Source organism: Rhinopithecus roxellana, chromosome 16 (genome assembly GCF_007565055.1).
Source record: "Rhinopithecus roxellana isolate Shanxi Qingling chromosome 16, ASM756505v1, whole genome shotgun sequence".
In the NCBI taxonomy this organism is placed as follows: domain Eukaryota; kingdom Metazoa; phylum Chordata; class Mammalia; order Primates; family Cercopithecidae; genus Rhinopithecus; species Rhinopithecus roxellana.
Window position 1 is genome coordinate 87205036 of NC_044564.1, and position 21312 is coordinate 87226347.

General features: G+C 41.2%; 1 protein-coding gene across 2 annotated transcripts in view; it reads right to left on the reverse strand.

Moving 5' to 3' along the window:
* Positions 1-21312, reverse strand: part of IARS1 (isoleucyl-tRNA synthetase 1) — a 78668-nt gene that overhangs the window by 2017 nt on the left and 55339 nt on the right. For both annotated transcript variants that reach the window (XM_010375094.2, XM_030919331.1), the window contains exons 30-33: positions 20598-20703; positions 10017-10142; positions 5035-5178; positions 4245-4397 (exon numbers count right to left, since the gene is read on the reverse strand). In XM_010375094.2, the coding sequence (XP_010373396.2) occupies positions 4245-4397; positions 5035-5178; positions 10017-10142; positions 20598-20703 (529 nt within the window). The remainder of the gene's footprint in view (positions 1-4244; positions 4398-5034; positions 5179-10016; positions 10143-20597; positions 20704-21312) is intronic.

A 21312-nucleotide genomic window follows, 5' to 3' on the forward strand; every position in this document is an offset into this window, starting at 1 on the left:
GTCAGATCTGAATTTAAAGCAAACAGATGAGCTTTCTTTAAAAATAGCTCTGGTCCTACCTAGCAGGCAATCCTAGATGTGAGAACACTCTCAAAGCTACTTCCTTAATAGATAATCACAGGACCCGGAGATGATGTTTAGAGTTTAGTGGAGCAAGCAAGAAGACATTTAAGAGTTTCTAAACTGGTCAACATTTTGTGGCTCTTCTAATTTATCAAGTTACTGATACTTTATGAAAGACAATTCTGAGAGAAAAGGCATAATGAAAATGAAGCTACAGATACTAGATTGGAAACATACTGAACTAGAAAAAGTTCCATCTTTGTGGTAATCTTAGGTAAATCACTAAACCTTTAAAAGCTCTCACCTACTAAACTTTTGCCTACCTAACATCACAGAGTAAAGAGAATACAGAAAGGCAGCAGAGAATACAGAAAGGTTATGGGAATTGCAGGTAGTATTATAAATACATAATTCACCCAGACACAATTCTACCCCTGACCAGCTTCAATCATGCCACTGCATTTCCTTGCAAGAACAAGTGAAAGATAAATGTCATCTTCAGCTCCACTGCACAACAGTACTCGGTGACCAATGGATTTGAGAGACAAGAAAAGAGTTATGAATTATCTCTAAAGTTTTATATAAGCTTATCAAAATAGAAAGCTACATTATTAGAAGATCTTTACTAACATACCACAATGAAAGAGCCAAGTGTGTTCGAGGGAGAGTGAAAAAAGCCTTTGATAGAATGAAAGACTCATGGACAGAATTACCAAGACAGGAAAGGACAGAATTATCAGAGCAGGAAGGATCTTGTGTGGAAGGGAAGATTCTGAAGCATAAGAGAATACGGAGCTTTGGGGGCTCTAAGCGAAGGAACAACATCGAGGCAGGAATGTTCATGAAGACAGCTCCGGTGGAAGAGTACAGCCTGCAGACTGGTGACTTTGATGGACGATGAGGCCCGAAACTAGATGAGAGGGAAAACGACCAAGGAGAGTCACTGAAAATAAACCCAGGGAGCGAAGGAGGAACCCAAGAAGAAACAGAGCTTTAGTATTTAACATTATGACAGAAAATTTACAAGTATGATATGCAACTAAATTAAAAAAAAAAAAAATAGCTGCACAGGAAGAAAATGGGAGAATTCCACAGGCCAAAAATAATGACTCCCATGGGGTCTGGTGGCTTAATGCTTTTGGCACTAAAGAGCTAGGAAAGCAGGGAAAGAAAAGCCTCCGGTATATACAAACTGGGAAGTCCAACAAATCTCGGCTGAAGAAATTGGAACTTCAAATAAGAAACCCATAGCAAAAGGGTCAATCTGAGTAAGTTCCTTCACCACGAGAGAAAAAGTGAAGAGAATGTATTCGGTTAATAATGGCCTTTCAAAGATATGCCCAGGTTCTAAATTCCCAGGAGCTGTGAATGTAACTTTATTTGGAAAAAGAGGAAACAGAAGAGAAGGAGGCAACGTGACCACGGAGTCAGAGACTGAAGTGATGTGGCCACAATTTAAGGGATGCCTGGAACCACCAGAAGCTAGAAGAATAAGGAATTCTCCCACGGTGACTTCAGAGAGACTGGGGCCTTTCTGACAGCCTAATTTCAGTGTCTGGCCTCCAAGGCTGTGAGAAAAGAAACCTGCTGACTTGAGCCACCCCATTTGTGGGAAACTGTTGCAGCAGCTACAGACCCCAATACAGAGAGAACCACCTCACCTAGCTTTGTTTTGGAGTAGGGATATACAGATCCTGTCTCCATCAGAACTCCTGGCCTTTGTGTATGACTGGGAAAGTCATAGCTTTTTTTTTTTTTTTGAGACGGAGTTTAACTCTTGTTGTCCAGGCTGGAGTGCAGTGGCCAGGCTGGTCTTGAACTCCGCCCACCTCAGCCTCCCAAAGTGCTGGGATTACAGGAGTGAACCACCACGCCTACCCAGTCAGTCACAGCTTTCTTAACATTCTCCCTATGGTCCAAAATAATTGAGTTTAAAGTGGGTCTGGGTTGACAGTGTCTCCAAGGAACCAGACATATGCTTCTTAAAACTGGGCTTCAACAGAAACATACGAGAACAAGCAAAGCAGATGGGCAATGTAAACAGAAAGATGGAAACTCTTAAGAAAGAACAGCATGGGCTGGGTGTGGTGGCTCATGCCTGTAATCCCAGCACTTTGGGAAGCCAGGGGTTCAAGACCAGGCTGGCCAACATGGTGAAACCCTGTCTCTACTAAAATTACAAAACTTAGCTGCGCATGGTGGCACATGCCTGTAATTTCAGCTACTTGGGAGGCTGAGGCAGGAGAATCACTTGAACCCAGGAGGTAGAGGTTACAATGAGCTGGGATCGTGCCACTGCACTCCAGCCTGGGCAACAAGAGTAAAACTCTTGTCTCAAAAAAAAAAAAAAAAAAAAAAGAATAGAATGAAAACGGTAGAAATCAGGAGGCAGGGTATGGTGGTTCATGCTTGTAATCCCAACACTTTGGGAGGCCAAGGTGGGAGTACACTTGAAGCCAGGAGTTCAAGAACGACCAGCCTGGACCTTACAGAGAGGCCCTGTCCCTACAAAAAAATTTTAAAATTAGCTGGGCATGGTGGCACGTGCCTGTAGTCCTAGCTAGGGAGGCTGAGGTGGGAGGATTGTTGGAGCCCAGGAGTTTGAGGCTGCAGTGAGCTATGATTGAGCCACTGCACTCCAGCCTGCATGACAGAACAAGACCAAGTCTAAAAAAAAAAAAAAAAAAAAATTCAAAACACTGTAACAGAAATAAAGACTGCCTTATACCAAAAAACGTACACCTAGGGAGATCACAGTTAAACTGCAGAAAGTAAAAGACAAAGGGAAAATCTTCCAGGAAGCAGAGAAAAGACGCACCTTACCTGCAGAAGAACAAGGATAAGATAAAAAAGCCAAAATTATCCAGAATGTAGTATATAAGGACAAAAGGAGGGGAAATAGGAAAAGAGAATAAGAGGCAGGATAGAGTGAGAAAGTCCATCAAAAACATGTTTAAACAAGGTGTTAGAAGGAGAGAATACCAGAGAGAATGAATAAGAGGTAAGTTGGACAAGATGTCTGGCAATTTTCCACAAGTGCCAAAAGACACAAATACTGATGCAGAAAGCCCAATAAATCCCAGGCTATCAGGTGTTACAAATAAAAGGATGGGATGGTAAAAGTTTTGAGCTGAGATGTCAAGAATGGGTATAAACAGAAAAAAGCAGATCCCACAAAGGGAAGCTGTTGGGGGAAGTGATTGCAGCGGCAGCAATATTAAAGTGAAGACGTTTGATGTGCAGCAGGATTACAGAACGAAACTCAGAGGGCAGGGTGAGGATCTCAACAGAGAAGCTGACAGAGCAGCCACAGAAGCTGAAATCTCTGAATAGTGCTAAGTGGGAGAACAGGAGGAGGAGAAAATACGCTGCCTGACACCAGCAAGTGCAAGTCGCCATCCTTAATTTCTATTTTCTAGATAATAGAATGTGGAATATGTCAACTGATGACCTAGCTCTTCACAGTTATGTGTCTCAAGGAGAAAACGCAGGTAAGCATATTTTATAAACTGTAAAGGGAGGTATAATGTCCGCTGTAAGTTTCCTTCGGGCTATTTTTCAACCCTGTGATAACTTTGACTTTCGGGAAAAAGAACAGTTTTAGGGTCAGCAAATATGCTAATTTACCTAGACGCATACCAATGTAGTTTTTAGATTTAGCAAAAAGTAATTATCCTTTTAATTGCTATTAAAAAATAATATTATTGACTGGGCGCCATGGCTCACGCCTATAATCCCAGCACTTTGGGAGGCCGAGGCGAGCGGATCACCTGAGGTCAGGAGTTTGAGACCAGCCTGGCCAACATGGTGAAACTCCATCTCTACTAAAAATACAAAAATGAGCCAGGCGTGGTGGCAGGCGCCTGTATTCCCAGCTACTCGGGAGGCTGAGGCAGGAGAATCCCTGTTGCTGGGTTGAAGCCCCGGGCCTGAACCCAGGAGGTGGAGGTTGTAGTAAGCCAAGATTGTGCCATTGCACTCCTGGGAGACAAAGACAAAGTGAGACTTAGTCTCAAAAAAAAGGAAAGGAAAGAAAATCATATTATGGTAAATTTCTGGGTAAAGAATAACAAAACAGGATTACAATAGTACTATCTTACACGCATATGCTACAAATGGCTAATGGCATCAAAATCTACTTTCAACAAAAATGAAAAATTTACAGTCCATAATCTCCTTACCTTGTGTTTGGGTCTCATTCAGAAACAGCTTTAGCTTCCTGCTCCGAAGGCCAAACATCTTGGCTGCTTCATACAGGAGACCTTGGTGGGTGAGTCCATTCTGCCCACGTGGGTTTTCAAGCAGGAGAGTGCCCACTGTCCCCATTAAACACTCTAAGGAAGAACGAACAAACTGGATTAAATCTCGAGAGTTCACCCTCCATCTCCAAAAGAGATGGCCACTACAGACAGCTCTAACAGGCAGTGCTGAGGCCAGCAGCGGGTCCAGGAAGATGAGTGCGACCGCTGGAGATGCAGTCCATGCAGACACAGCTCTGAACATTTCATAGAGGTGAAGGGGAAGGGGAAAAAGAAAAACAAAAACAAAACTTAGATAAAAGCCCAGCAGCTTGGGGGGCAGATACTCAGTACACAGTCAAGTGAGGAGCCCGAAGACTTCAGTACAAATGTGCATGATGAGGATCCTAAAATATCAGGAAAGTATACAAGTTTTCAGAACATTTTCTCCAGAAAAGAAAGTAAAATTAGAGATTAAAATGTTTTGGCACTCAAACAATTTAGTTATAATTTTTACCTTAACCAATTTTTTCATTTCCTAACCATGCCAGATGGATGAGAGTCTCTGTAACACACCAAAAGAAAAGCCTATGGTTGCTCCCCAAAGCAGCGGGGGAGCCCACACTTTAAAGCAATACTTTGAAGCCAACTAGAAATATACACATATTTGAATATTAAAGACAACCTCAATGCCCAGCACCCCACAATCTGCCTGCTGTGGGGAGGCACATACCTTGTGGCTCTGCATTCAGGAGCTGTAGGTTGATATACTGACAAAGAAGAGTACTAGAACTGCTGATCAGAGAGGGAGCCGATCCCGCAGTCACACACAGTGTTTTTCCACTAAGACTCAGTAAGTCGGTTTCGTTTTGTATTTCTAAAAATAACAACAACAATTCTTTCAGGGTTAATGAACAGTTCAAAACTGAAGTCATTCAATTTTTCCTATCTAACTATCATGTATCTTTTTACAACAATGCTTTCCATTTAATTTCTGTTTATCAAAAGACATTGCCTTTTCTATAAAACCAGCCTTTAATGACATGCAATGGTAGGAAATCTTAATGTTGTAAAATAAACATAATATTCATAATCTGAAATATAGGGCAAATTGTTTTCTCTATTTTAGTATTTTCTCTGTATAATACAGCTCCTCTTAAAATTTCCTCCTATATCAGAATCTCAAGCTTACATTAAAAAATGCTAATTACAGTCAGAAGATGTTATTTGACACTGGAACAGATGTGAAAGAAAGCATGATACGATTAAGAAAATGTGGCACATATACACCATGGAATACTATGCAGCCATAAAAAAGGATGAGTTTGCGTCCTTTGTAGGGACATGGATGCAGCTGGAAACCATCATTCTTAGCAAACTATCACAAGAAGGGAAAACCAAACACCGCATGTTCTCACTCATAGGTGGGAACTGAACAATGAGATCACTTGGACGCGGGAAGGGGAACATCACACACTGGGGCCTATCATGGGGAGGGGGGAGGAGGGAGGGATTGCATTGGGGAGTTATACATGATATAAATGATGAATTGATGGGTGCTGACGAGTTGATGGGTGCAGCACACCAACATGGCATAAGTATACATATGTAACAAACCTGCACGTTATGCACATGTACCCTAGAACTTAAAGTATAAAAAAAAAAAAAAAAAAAAGAAAGCATGATACACAGAACATATGCAGCGTAATTTCATTTAGAGAACATTAAATGTTGCTTGGGGATGCATGCACAGGCAGATGACTGCTAATGGTTGTGATACAGGACAGGCCCACAGGGCAGCCTCCAAATATTGAATGGAAATGGCAGGTATGAGACTAGGCTGGGGCACTGGCTCAGAGGAACCTGCTGCACCAGTGGCTAGATGCTCATTCTCAGCCTAGGCCCACATGGTCTCTTCTCTCAACCACAGGTGTGGCCTTATAGGAAGTCTTCCAGGACTGGCTGGCAGAGAAAGAAAACATTTTAGGGCTTGCTGCGTAGGGCTTTACTGCACAATACGCTGCACCATCCAAAGCAGACAATTACAGTCTTACGGCCCTGTTCTGACTCTGGGTAGCCCTAAAGAATAGTGATGGGTAGAAATCCTCCCAATGGGCACAACTTCATTCAGTGCAGCTGGCTGGTCATTTTGCTCGGAGAAAGACCTAGGAGTAGATCTACACTGATTCATGGACACTGGCCAATAGCTGGACTAAATGAGAACAGCTAGGGACTCAAAGAACAGAATTAGAAAACTGGTGACAAGGAAGTTAGGGCAAGAGGTATGTGGACAGATCTCTTCAAATGGGCAGACTGAATGAGAATTTAAAAATGGGTGGGGCTGGGCACAGCGGCTCACACCTGTAATCCCAGCACTCTGGGAGGCAGAAAGGGGAGGAATGCTTGAGGCCAGAAGATTGAGACCAGCCTGGGCAATATAGCAAGACCTCTTCTCTACAAAAAAGAAAAGAAGGGCCGGGCGCGGTGGCTCAAGCCTGTAATCCCAGCACTTTGGGAGGCCGAGGCAGGCGGCTCACGAGGTCAGGAGATCAAGACCATCCTGGCTAACACGGTGAAACCCCATCTCTACTAAAAAATACAAAAAACTAGCCGGGCGAGGTGGTGAGCACCTGTAGTCCCAGCTACTCGGGAGGCTGAGGCAGGTGAATGGTGTAAACCTGGGAGGTGGAGCTTGCAGTGAGCCGAGATCTGGCCACTGCACTCCAGCCTGGGCAACAGAGCGAGACTCCTTCTCAAAAAAAAAAAAAAAGAAAGAAAAGAAAAGAAGTAGCCAGGCATGGTGACATGTATCTGTACTCCTAGCTACTTTGGAGGCTGAGGCAGGAGGATTGCTCGAGCCCAGAAGTTTGAGGTTATATTGAGCTATGACTGAGCCACTGTACTCCAGCCTGAGGGATAGAGTGAGACCCTGTCTCCAAAAAAAAAAAAAAAAAAAAAAAAATTCAGTGGACATGACCTACTCTGCCGCCAGCCACTTCTGCCCTTGCCCAATGGATGGATGAACAAAGGGGCCACCCAGGCATGGGCTCTGCAACATTACTTCCACCCCCTAGGGTTGATTTTGCTACAGTTGCTACTGTGTATCCCAACTACCAACAGTGGAGACCATTACTTGAGCTTTCAATATAGTGTTATTGCCAGGAAAGATGAGCCAGACTCTCAATGGCAGCTTGGTTATACTGCACTGTTTCCATTACGGGAAAAGGCAGTGATTTGGTCTTACTGGAACACACTCCTTTTGGACATGGATTTGCCACTGTCACCCATAATGCTTCTGTCAAACTCACCATCCATGGATGCAGAGAATGTCTTATTCACCAACATAGCACTCCACATAGCATTACTTCTGACCAGAGAACTCATTTTTCAGCAAATGAAGTGTGGCATTACATGTTAATATATATCAGCCAAATCTTATTTTTCCACTCTCCTACTTCCTTACCATATAAAATGAAATCTTTTAACAGGTCAACCTTGTATCTCAGTAAAGTTAAAGAATAGCAAAAAGGGGAGGTATGGCTCAGCTAGAAGAGAAATCAACATCACCCAAAGAAGGATAAGGTAACTTTCTATCTTGTTTTGGGTAATGAAGTTAGCATCTTTGAAGCAGTACAAGAAAGAGTTGAAGTGTGATTTTTAATCTACTAGGGTCTTTATTCGCAAGTTAAATATGGTTTAAAGAGCCATGTATACATGTCAAGATCACAATGAGGTGAACTATGGTGGTTTCATTCTGTGTCAATGCAGCTAAGCTAAAACTATTTCCCAGGTTCTCTGTCTGACCTGGTTCTGGGTAATGGCTTGATCACAGAGAAATCTACACAGGATTTAGAAGGTAGAAGTTTAGTAACAGTCATTATGCTAAACAGGCTAACATGGGGCCCGTGCCCCTGGTTTTCTCAGGTTGCTGTGGATCTGCCGACTTGTTCAGTGGGACAGTGAGCAGCCCACGCTCCCGCCTCTGCTCTTCCAACTTCCAGGCCAGGAATGTGTGCAACTCTCTGGAAAAGTATACCAGCAGTTTCTTCTGCAAGACACCTGTCAGTGTCAGATGCGGTCAGAGAGATGTGCACTCCAGCCTGTTTTGCTTTTCTCTACTTCTCATCCTATAGTGACTTCAGGCAGAGATCCAGCTTTCCAATGACTTACACACCACCTTGGTGGAACCCAGTTAGATTCTTCTCAGACCTCTAACTTGCCACCTTCTTGTAGACCTTTACTTGGTTTCTCCCACATTGCTTTTGCTTCTCCTATCCAACCTTTAATGGATACAATAGCAAACAGTTTTCCAGTGGTTCCAACAATTCATTATCCAGCAGTGAATGAGGGTTTCTATTATGCAATATCCCTGACAACATTTGAGTCTGTCAGATTCTTCTAGTTTTTGCCAATCTGGTGGCAGTTAATAGCACCACACTGTGGTACTATCTTGAAAGTTCCTGATTACCATTAAGATGCACGCGTTGTTCCTTAGTCGGCCGTTTGCATTTCTTCTTTTAAGTTATTTAAAAGTTTCTGAAAATGAGCATTCAGATTCATAAAATGAGTATTAGTTTTCTGAGGCTGCCATAGTAAAGTCCCACAAACTGCAGGGGGCTAGGGAATAAAAATAAAAGAAATTTACTGTCTCAAAGTTCTGGAGGTCAGAAGTCTGAAATTAAAGTGTTGGCAGATGTGCTCCCTCTGAAACCTGCAGGTGAATCCGTTTTTGCTTCTTCCTAGCTTCTGGAGGCTCCTGGCAATCTTGGTTGTTTCTTGGCTTGCAGCTGTGTGTAACTCCAATCTCTGCCTTTGTCACCACATGGCATTTTCTCTGTGTGTCTCTATGTCTTCACATGGCCACCTTCTTATAAGGACAACAGTCATACTGGATTAGGGGCCCACGCTACTCCAGTATGACCTCATCCTAACTAGTTACATCTAAGATAATCCTATTTCCAAAAGTCACATTTAGACATACAAGGGGTTAGGACATACCTTTTTTTTTTTTTTCAGAGGTCACATTCAATACGTAATAGTGGGAGAATGCATCTGTAATTCTTTAAAAAATTTTCAGGTTTGCTTTATTGAGAATCCAGATTTAGTGAGATCCAGGCATTGTGTTTAATGAAGTTAAAACTCACGGTTGGGTGTGGTAGCTCACACATGGAATCCCAGCACTTTGGGAGGCCAAGGCAGGGGGATTGCTTAAGGCCCTGGGTTCAAGACCAGACTGGGCAATACAGTGACTTGGTCTCTCCAAAAAAAATTAAATAAAATTAGCCGAGCATGGTGGTACATGCCTGTAGTCCCAGTTACTTGGGAGGTCAAGGCAGGAGAATTACTTGAGCCCAGGAGGTGGAGGCTGCAGTGAGCCATGACTGCATCACTGAACTCCAGCATGGGTGACAGAGTGAGATCCTGTCTCAAAAACAAAAACAACCTCACAAGGGAGGACTCTGAAGGCTGAAGTCCACCAGCTGGCTAACAGGTGACAGGGAAGGATTAGAATCATTAAGCCCAGGGTTTTCAGTCACATCATACAATGAGGAGGCATGAACAGACACTGCAGGCAGGCACTGCTGAAGAGTTGGGCCCTGACTCAAGAGAGTTAGGAAAAATGCAAAAGTTATATAGTACAACTGATAGCAAATTAAGACCTTCACCAATCCATCTCAAGTCAAAGGCCACAGGCTCCTCTCACTTTCCACATACCTGTTTCATCATGGAAGACAGCCAGCTCTGTATTTTTCACACCAAAAATGCTAGTGACAACACTCTTCAGCTTTAAAAGGTCCAACCTATTATCACCTTTTGGATTTTCCAGGAGCAATACTCCACCTAAAAAGTCACAAAAATGACACCTCAATCAGACAAATAAAACTGAAAAGAAAATGTTAAATTTGGAGGAAAAGGGATACAAAGGGGTTCAAGCCCTAATTATTTTCCTTTTCCCCCAACTATACACTATATATATGTGTATATATTGCTTATTATATATAAAAGCATACCAAGGATGGAGATATATATCTACGTATGTATAGTGTATATATATGCTATAGAGTATATATGCAATATATATATATAGCACATATATAGTATATATATATATATATATAGCACATATATAGTATATATTGCATATATACTCTATAGCATATATATACACTATACATACGTAGATATATATGTATATATTGCATATATACTCTATAGCATATATATACACTATACATACGTAGATATATATCTCCATCCTTGGCATGTGTTTACGCAGTCCTTGGTAGATATGGTCCAGGCATAGAACTCTACCAGGCAATCTGTTCTTGTCTTTTTCTAGATTAAAATCTTTGTATTCATGATTCTTATTTTTGATTCTCATTTTTCATTTTGTGCCATTTGTATATCCCCACAGGTCAGGATGGGCCCCGATGTTGATTCATTCTGCACCTTAGATTCATGTACAGAATTTACTTTATTAATATATTTGAACATTTTGAGTTAACTGTAGAGCCAAATGCACATAGTGAGATACCATGGACCCTTTATCCAGTTTCCCCCAATAGTGACATTTTACAAAACTACAGTATATACCACAACCAGCATAGTGACGTTGATGCAATCCACCGATCCTATTCAGACTGCCTCAGTTTTACTTGTACTCATTGGGGCATGTGTATGTGTGGGTATGTTTAGTTCTATGCAATTTTATCACTCGTGTAAAATCCTGTACCCATCACCATCATTAAGATAGAGAGTAGTTCTGCCACCATGAGAATCCTCATGTTGCCTTTTAATATCCATACCCAACTCCCTTCCAGGCTCATTCCCTCCTTAACCCCTGGCAAACAACAGTCTCCATTTCTATAATTTTATCATTTAAAACATGTTATGTAAATGCAATTATACAGTATGGAACCTTTTGGGACTTTTTTCAGTTGGCATCAATTTCTTTTCTTTTTCTTTTTTGAGATGGAGTTTGGCTCTATCACCCAGGCTAGAGTGCAGCAGTGCAATTTCGGCTCACTGCAACCTCTGTCCCCCGGATTCAACAGACTCTCGTGTCTCAACCTCCCAAGTAGCTGGGACTACAAGTACCCACCACCACACATGGCTAATTTTTGTATTTTTTCAGTAGAGATGGGGTTTTACCATGTTGGCCAGGCTGATCTCAAATTCCTGACCTCAGGTGATCCGACTGCCTCGGCCTTCCAAAGTGCTGGGATTACAGGCGTGAGCATCCGTGCCTGGCCTCAGTTGGCATCAGTTTCTAAGGATTAAAATAATTTGCTGTGCTAATTGATAGTTGTTCCTTCTTATTGCTGTGTAATGTTCTATGATATGGATGTACCACAGTTTGTTCAGCCATTTATCTGCTGAAGAATATCTGGGTTGTTTATAGTTTGGTGCTATTATGAATACAAGTACTATATACGTTCATGTGACAGTGAACATAGTTTTCAGTTCTCTGGGATAAACACTTAGGAGTACAACTGCTGAGTCATTATAGAAAGCACATATTGGCCGGGCGCGGTGGCTCAAGCCTGTAATCCCAGCACTTTGGGAGGCCGAGACGGGCGGATCACGAGGTCAGGAGATCGAGACCATGCTGGCTAACACGGTGAAACCCCGTCTCTACTAAAAAAATACAAAAAATTAGCCGGGCGAGATGGCAGGCGCCTGTAGTCCCAGCTACTCGGGAGGCTGAGGCGAGAGAATGGCGTAAACCCGGGAGGCGGAGCTTGCAGTGAGCTGAGATCCGGCCACTGCACTCCAGCCTGGGTGACAGAGCGAGACTCTGTCTCAAAAAAAAAAAAAAAAAAGAAAGCACATATTTAGTTTTCTGATAATGCCAAACTATTTTCCAGAGTGATCATACCATTCTATATTCCCACCAGCAATGTATGAGATGCAGCATTTGGTGCTGTCACTACTTTCAGTTTTAGTCATTCTGATAGGTGTGTATTAAGACCTCAATGTGATTTCAACTTGAATTTTCCTAATGGCTAATGACGTTAAATACTGTCATGTACATTTCTGTCATTTGTATATTCCCTGTGGTAAATGTCTGTTCATATCTCCATCCCATTTTCTAACTGGATTTTTCTTTACTGTTGAGATTTAAAAGATCTTTATATATTCTAGAGACATCTTTTGTCAAATATGTTGTTTTATAAAGATTTTCTCCCAGTCTATAGCTTGTCTTTCATCCTTTTATAGGATGTTCAAAGCAAAACCTAAATTTTCGTTTAGTTAAATATATCACTTTTCCCTTTTACGGACAGTGCTTTTGTGTCAAGGCTTGAAAACTCTTTGTTTAATGTTTAAATGAAAAATCTTAAGACGTTTCCAAAAACACTAGTGGAACACTTTGGCCACCGAAGCGAGTAACCTTAATTTATTCCATCTGCTGGGAACATACTTTGGATTCAGCTATTGTTTCATAAAACTAGTATGTTTTATATTACAGTACCTGGTACATGGCTACAGTTTTCAAATGAAAGCTAAGAAATCTGCTTGTCTGTATGTTTACATATGCCTGTGCATGTAGGTATGTTACATATATGTGTTCTTTTTCTTTCTTTTTTTTTTTTTTTTTTGAGATGGAGTTTTGCTCTTGTTGCCCAGGCTGGAGTGCAATGGCACGATCTTGGCTCACCGCAACCTGCACTTCCTGGGTTCAAGCGATTCACCTGCTTCAGCCTCTCGAGTAGTTGGCATTACAGACATGTGCCACCATGCCCAGCTAATTTTGTATTTTTTTTTTTTTTAAGTAGAGACGGAGTTTCTCCATGTTAGTCAGGCTGGTCTTGAACTTCTGACCTCAGGTGATCCGCCGATGTGGCCTCCAAAAATGCTGGGATTACAGGCTTGAGCTACTGCATCCAGCCATGAGTTATTTTTCTACCTCCAGACAGTATGGTCAAAAATTAATTCATAAAAGATTTCTATTTAATAGATTTAAAGAAAAATAAGCATTTCACATAAATTAAGTATTCTCTCAGCAATACAGAAACTAACACAAATGCTTTTCAAGTTCATGTGACTTGGGTAAGAATACATAATGCAGATATACAATTTTTAAATCCTACCAGGATTTACTATCAAATAAGTTTATGTTACCTCCACTAGATATTTATAATTACAGAACTGAGTTCAATCTATGAACAAATGTGCAAGTGGGTGCCAGTATGCATTACTTTACGTTTACTGAGCACAGCAGTAAAACAAAAAAACCTCATCTATTAAACTTTTTAGGATTCTTGTTTTTGTGAAGACTGCTGAACATACACATGCTGTAAAAGTAGCTAACAGAGAAATAACTTGATGGTAGCTAGCTCTGTTTGTTATGTCTACTCAAAAATAGCTCCCCATTGGTAATTCACACCCTTAGGGTTTTGCTATTCATTGGATGTGTGTTCGTTAAGAGAAAAAGACTAATTTTTGCCCTAAAGTAGAATGACTTGTTTCACAGTAAGAGAAAGGAAGAATTTAATCCAAAACAGAATAGATATAAGAAAGCTGTAGTAGGTTTGTGGAAGAGGAATCTTGGAAAAGGAATTTTACGTGTGGTCAAGCTGGCTAAGATCTGAATGAATTTATTTATAAGTTATCAAAATAATAAGCCTTAATAATACCAGCACTTTGGGAGGCTGAGGTAGGGAATTGCTTGAGGCCAGGAGTTCAAGACCAGTCTGGGGAGTGTAGTGAGACACTGTGTCTACAGAAAAGAAAACAGAGAAACAGAGTCCTCTCTATTAAAACTGCTCAGGTCTTTTTATAACTGTGTAACTTTCTATATTTTTTAACTGTGTAACTTTCTATACTTGCCTTTGAATACTTTTAATTATCACTCTGGTTAAATGAGTGACTATAGTTTCAGTGACCTGCAATCCTATTAATCAAGTGTTTTAAGCCTTTGACATTTTTTACTAGCTTCCCAAAATCAAACTCTAAACTTAAGTCTTTCTGACCTCGAGCTAACTTTGGGACTTCCAGAGGCACCCCAAAATACCTCAAGAGAATTCTCTTTCATTATGAAGAGAAATAGTAAACAAGTCAGACTTATTTGACTATGTAAGATCTGCATGGGAAGCACTGTCAAATAAGAAATGATGTTTAACCTTCTTTGAGTTAATTTGTACAAATAATGTGTTCCAGAAATTGTGTGCAATTCCTAGAAATCTGATAGACCTGGTCTAATGTTATCAGTCACAATTCTAGTTACCTTAAAATGCTGTATACCACAGAAACAACTAAACTTCCTTATCAACTGCAACATTATTATAATGAACTCTCATCGGATATTTAACCATGGCCATTTAAAGTCTTGTCATCCAGCGATAGCTAATTGTTTTACTCTGGTACTTTCCTGAAAGCTATTGTAAGCAACTGTGAATCTAAAGTGTTTCATCTTTGAGGAGATGCAATGGAAAGGACTCTGACAAGTACAGGTTTCTGGTGTTACGGTCACACCATTGGACCAGGTAACAATTTCCAGAACTCTAGTGAAGTAATTAACTAATTCATGATGCCGTCACAATGGCAATGACATTTTAACCTGAGTTTTGGAGGGGACACTCAAACCACAGCAGGATAGAAGGGACATTTTTACTATATTGAATCTTCTAATCCATAAACATGTCTCTCCACTTATTTAGATTTTGTCTGATTTTTTTCATCACTATTTTGTGGTTTTCAGTATACAAGTCCTAACATGTTTTATTAGGTTTACATCTGAATATCTTTTTTTTTGGAGAGAAGGTCTCACTCTGTGGCCCAGGCTGGAATATAGTAGCATGATCATGGCTCACTACAGCCTTTACCTCCTAGGCTCAAGTGATCCTCCTACCTCAGCCTCCCAAGTAGCTGGGACTAAAGGCGAACACCACCACACTTGCCTAGTTTATTTCTTGTAGAGATGGGGTCTCACTTTGTTGCCCAGGCTGGTCTCGAACTCCTGGGCTAAAGTAATCCTCCTGCCTAAGCCTCTCAAAGTGCTGGGAATACATGCGTGAACCACCACACCTGGTCTAGCATCTTTTTTTAAGTGACTGTAAATGATATCACACTTTTAATTTCATTGCCCACTTGCTCATTGCTAGTATAGATGGCTAGTATGAAATAAAATTCATTTTTGTACGTTTATCTTATATCCTGTGACTCAAAAGTTTTTTTTATAAGTGATATGATTTTTATTCAATTACTTTGGAAACCCAATTTATGCTTGAATCCAAAGGGTACAGAAAAAGGCCAAACATTTAAAAATAACAGATTTAATGATTATTTGTATGGGTTTTTTCCCTCATAATACGAATGCTTTCAGCAGGACAGTAAATTGCAAAACATATCAAATCATATTAAGGCAGAAGACCAAGCTGTGGCTGCATTTAAAGCTATTCCTAGGAAAATAATCTTGGAGTTGGGAGCTCTTCTTCCCAGATGTCTGGTCAACTGACTCAGGAATGGCCAGTCCTGGAATTGGTAGATGGGAGAAAAGGTCCTACCTCTCTTATCACTGCTCATGCTGCTGGCCCTCTGTGATGAGAACACTGTTCTTGTTTACATTACTCATGCACACCACTGACCATCCATCTGATTCCTTCTACAGGGTAACCTGAGACAGCCAGGATGTTGGCAGTGATGGACCAGCTCAATGCCATACATCACTGAAGTTGCACAGCAGTTCAGGGAACCATGTACTGTCTGAGACATCATCAGAGGTCTAAATAAACACACAACCATCATGGGAGCAGCTGGCGTGGAAAGACCAATATGGTGATCCCAGGTCACATCTTAAAACCAGGCAATATGATCTTTTTTTTTTTTTTTGAGATGGAGTTTCGTTCTTGTCGCCCAAGCTAGAGTGCAGTGGCGCAATCTCAGCTCACTGCAACCTCCGCCTCCCAGGTTCAAGTAATTCTCCTGCCTCAGCCTCCTGAGTAGCTGGGACTACAGATGACTACCACCATGCCTAATGTTTTTATTTTTTTGACGGGGTTTCACCACATTGGCCAGGCTGGTCTTGAACTCCTGACCTCAGGTGATCCACCCACCTCAGATCCCAAAGTGTTGGGATTACAGGCGCAAGCCACCAAGCCTGGTCTATTTTTTAGGTGTTTGTATGTATATTCCTTATGATTTTCTATTTTCTATAGAGGAAGCTTTATTCCTTTATCTGCATGACTTTTATTTCCTTTTCTTGCCATGGTCCACTGGCTAGAACTTCCAGTACAATGTCAAATATGAGTCGTGATTGCCTTGTTCCTGATTTTAGGCAGAAAGAATTCAGGCTTTCCCCATTAGGTTTAATGGTAGCTGTAGGATTTTTGCAAAATGCTCATTATCCAGTCTACAAAGGTCTCATCTCTTCCTATTTCTGTGAAGATTTTCATCATGAATGGGTGTTGAATTTGATCAAATGCTGAATCAACTGCTATAGTCATGTAATCTTTTAGTCTGATAATATGATAATTACATTGAATTTTTTTTTTTTTTTTGAGATGGAGTCTCTGTCGCTCAGGCTGAAGTGCAGTGGTGCGATCTTGGCTCACTGCAACCTCTGCCTCCTGGGTTCAAGCGATTCTCCTGCCTCAGCCTCCTGAGTAGCTGGGATTACAGGCGCGTGCCATCATGCCTGGCTAATTTTTGCATTTTTAGTAGAGACAGGGTTTCACCATGTTGGTCAGGCTGGTCTTGAACTCCTGACCTTGTGATCTGCCCGCCTCAGCCTCCTAAAGTGCTGGGATTACAAGCATGAGTCACCTCGCCCAGGCTACATTGATTTTTAAATATTGAGTCAGCCTTGCAACCCCGGAATAAATCCCACTTGGTGATGGTGCATAATTCTTTGTATATATAGCTGAATTAATTTATATTCATGAGGAATATCTGTTTTCTATCTTTTTTTTTTTCTTTTTTGAGATGGAGTCTCACTGTTGTTGGCCTGGGCTGGAGTGCAATGGCACGATCTCGGCTCACTGTAACCTCTGCCTCCCGGGTTCCAGCCGTTCTCCTGCCTCAGCCTCCTGAGTAGGCTGAGATTACAGGCGCCCACCACCAGGGTCAGCTAATTTTTGTATTTTTAGTAGAGATGGTGTTTCACCATGCTGGCCAGGCTGGTCTCCAACTCCTGACCTCAGGTGATCCATCTGCCTCAGTCTCCCGAAGTGCTGGGATTACAGGCATAAGCCACCGTGCCCGGTCTATCTTTTTTCTTAATACTGTCTCTATTTGGTTTTGGTAGCAGGTTAATAACCACATAAAATGAGTGAAATGTTCCTTCCTCTTCTATTTTCTGGAAGAGTCTGTATAGAACTGGTATTAATTCTGGTAAGAATTCTCCAGTGAAACTGGGCCTGGAGATTAGTTCAGAGATTTTAAATTACGAATTCAGTCTCCTTAACAGGGCCATTAAAATTATCTATTTCATATTGTGTGAGTCGTAGTAGTTTGTGCTTTTTAAAACAGGGTTCACTTCAGGCCAGGAACAGTGGCTCATGCCTGTAATCCCAGAACATTGGGAGGCCAAGGAGGGCCAGATCACTTGAGGCCAGGAGTTTGAGATCAGTCTGGCCAACAGGGTGAAAGCCCACCTCTACCAAAAGTACAAAAATCTGTCGGGCATGGTGTGGCATGCTTGTAATCCCAGCTACTCGGGAGGCTGAGGCATAAGAATCGCTTGAACCCAGGAGGTGGAGGTTGCAGTGAGCTGAGTTTGCATCACTGCACTCCAGCCTGGGCGACAGGCATCCAAGTTGTCAAACTTACATATGGAGATTATTCATAGTATTTGCATTATCTTCTTGATTCTGGTAATCTGTATGGATAATTCTTTTTATTCCTGATATGCAACTGTGTCTTCTTTTCCCTTTATTAGTCTCACTAAAGGTTTATTAATTTTGCTGAATTTTTTGGTAAGAACCAGATTTTTGTATCATTAATTTTCTCTATCGTTTCTGTTTTCAATTGCACTGATTTCTTCTCTTATTTTTATGTTTTTCCTTCTTCTTACTTGGCATTTATTTTGCTTTTATTCCTATCTAGTTTCTTGAGTTTAGACCTCAGGTTATGATTTAAAACCATCTTTCTTTCAGTTTTTAGTGCAACAGATTTCCGTCTCAGGACCACTTTAGCCACATTCCACATATCTTGATGTCGTATTTTCCTTTTCACTCAGTTCTACGTCTCTTTTCCTCGAGACTTTTTCCCTAATCGTGGATAATTTAAAAGTATGTTGTTTATTTTTAAGAGTGTGGAGACTTTCCTTTTATTATTCTATTACTAATTGATAGTTTGATTCTACTGTGGTCAGAGAGCACACTCTGGTTTCAACTGTATTAATTGGTTGAGGTTTGTTTTATGGCCCAGGTTACAACTTATCTTAGCAAAGTTCTATGGGGGCTTGAAAATAATTTATATTCTGCTATTTTTGGGTGAGGTGATTACTGAAAAACGTACGCTGGAGTCTCCAACTATAGTTACAGATTTGTCTATTTCTCCTTTAATGTCTGTATCTTTTTATTTCATATATTTTGTAGCTCTTTTGTTAGATGCATATAAATTTAGGATCACTGTTTTCTTTGCGTACTGACACTTCTATCATTATTTAATGCCCCTGGTCATTTTCTTTGCTCTGAAGTCTGTTTCATCTAATACAGACATGAACATTCCTGCTTCTTTTGATTAATGTTTGCATAGTATGTATTTTTCTACCCTTTTACTTTCAACTCACCTGTATCATTATATTTGAAGTTTCTCATAGACAGCATATACTTGGTGAGTGTGTTTTTAACAACCTGCCAATCTTTTATTTGTTCTGTTTGTTTTTCTGAGACAGAGTCTCACTCTGTTACCCAGTCTGGAGTACAGGAGCGCGATCTTGCCTCACTGCAACCTCTGTCTCCCGGGTTCAAGCGATTCTCCTGTCTCAGCCTCCTGAGTAGCTGAGATTACAGGCGCCTGCCACCACGCCCTTAACTGTTTCACGCATACCTTAACTGACACTGCAGAGGAGGTGCTGGTGGTATGTAGCCTCATTGCTGCCACGCATTTGTAAATGGGAGGGATGCCTTGTTACTGCCCAGAAGGGATGGAAATCTAGGCTTTCCATGTGGCCTCCACTGATGCCACCAGGCAGAGGGGCTCATTACTGCCCCCCACTAGAATAAAAGTCCTAGCTCTCTACTTTGTCTTCTCTGATACCCCTGTGACAGGGGAGGGGTCTTCAGCTTGGCAAGGGTGAAGTCCAGGCTCCCCACTTGGCCTTTGCTGATGTGGGTGGTGGTAGGGCCATAGTTTTTTCTATGGTGTCTGGCTAGAGTAGAGCAGTTACCGTTTCAAAATTTTCTGTCTTGCTAGGCTGCCCATCTCTTGATCCTTTGTCAAGGGAGCAGAATTGTTGTTGAGGCTTTCTTTGGTCTACACTTGACACTTCCAGGTTGCCAGCTTGTTAAGTTCCAAGTTTGGGTATAAGAGGCAGAAAAGAAAGCCCAGAACTTACTACTTTTAGGTCACTTGGTTACAAGGTCCTCAGCTGGTCTGCTTTCTTCCTTACATCTGTGAGTCTTTTATGCTTGTTTTTATCTATAATGTCCAGGGTGTTTAGATGTATTTAGCAGGAGGAATAGGGAAAACTATATCTGCTTCATGCTTCCACAAGCATAAGTCCAATCATTTACTTTAGTGGATTAATTTTTCTTTTTCTTTCTTTTTTCTTTGGTGAGACAGTCTCGCTTTGTCACCCAGGCTAGAGTGCAATGGTGCGATCTCAGCTCACTGCAACCTCCACCTCCCGGGTTCAAGAAATTCTCATGCTTTAGCCTCTCGAGTAGCTGGGATTACAAGTACCTGCCACCATGCCTGGCTAATTTTTGTATTTTTAGTAGAGACGGGGTTTCACCATGTTGATCAGGTCTTGAACTCCTGACCTCAAGTAATCCACTCGCCTTGGCATTCCAAAGTGCTGGGATTACAGGTGTGAGCCACCGCGCCTGGCCATTTTTTTTTTTTAATTGAGGCAGGGTCTTATTATGTTGGCCAGGTTAGTGTTGAACTCTTGGCCTCAAGCAATCCTCTCACCTTGGCTTCCAAAAGTGGTAGGATTACAGGTATGAGCCACTGCATCTCGCCTAGTGAATTCATTTTGATGACAATTAAGAAAAAGTTACCTATTAAATATGATTAAATAATTCTTCCAATTCCCTTAAAAACATCCACAAGTTTTTTGGGTTGTTTTCTCACATCCATAAATATAACTAAAAAAAAAGTCATACAAATTATGGAATTTACTCTTACCTTGTTCACTGCCATTTGCACAAATGTTAAGATTGACATATGCACAAGCAGGACCAGGAAGGGAAGATCCTCTGGTGAGTGTAATTTCCAGTTCAGATCCCTTCAACTGAACACATGAGAACATATGACTGAGTAACTGTGACATGTGACTGCAATGTGCCACACCATCACGTGACACAGTGACTTCTCAGTAACAACAAGAGCTGTATACAACTCATAACATATTCAATCTCATTACTCAAAGTATCAAAAGCTACAATTTATATCCCATTTTTCTTCTCTTTTTATCCTGGTCTCTTAAAAATATATGCTCACTAAAAAAAGTCAAATAATTACACAATATGCAAAATAGAAAATGAAACTACTCTGCAACTCGTCTCATTGAAAAAATAAACAGCCACCGTCAGCTCCTCCTTGTCTTGTCCTACTTGTCTCATAGAATGAGACAGGAGAAAATGATCAAATAAGTGACTGAGATATATTTTAAATGATCAACTTTTTTTTTTTTTTTTTTTTTTGAGTCAGGGTCTTGCTCTGTCACCCAGGCTGGAGCGCAGTGATACGATCTTGGCTCATTGCAACCCCCACCTCCTGTGTTCAAGTGATTCTTCTGCCTCAGCCTCCCGAGTAGCTGGGAATATAGGCATGCACCACCATGCCCAGCTAATTTTTGCATTTTTAGTAGAGATGGGGTTTCATCATCTTTCACCCAGGC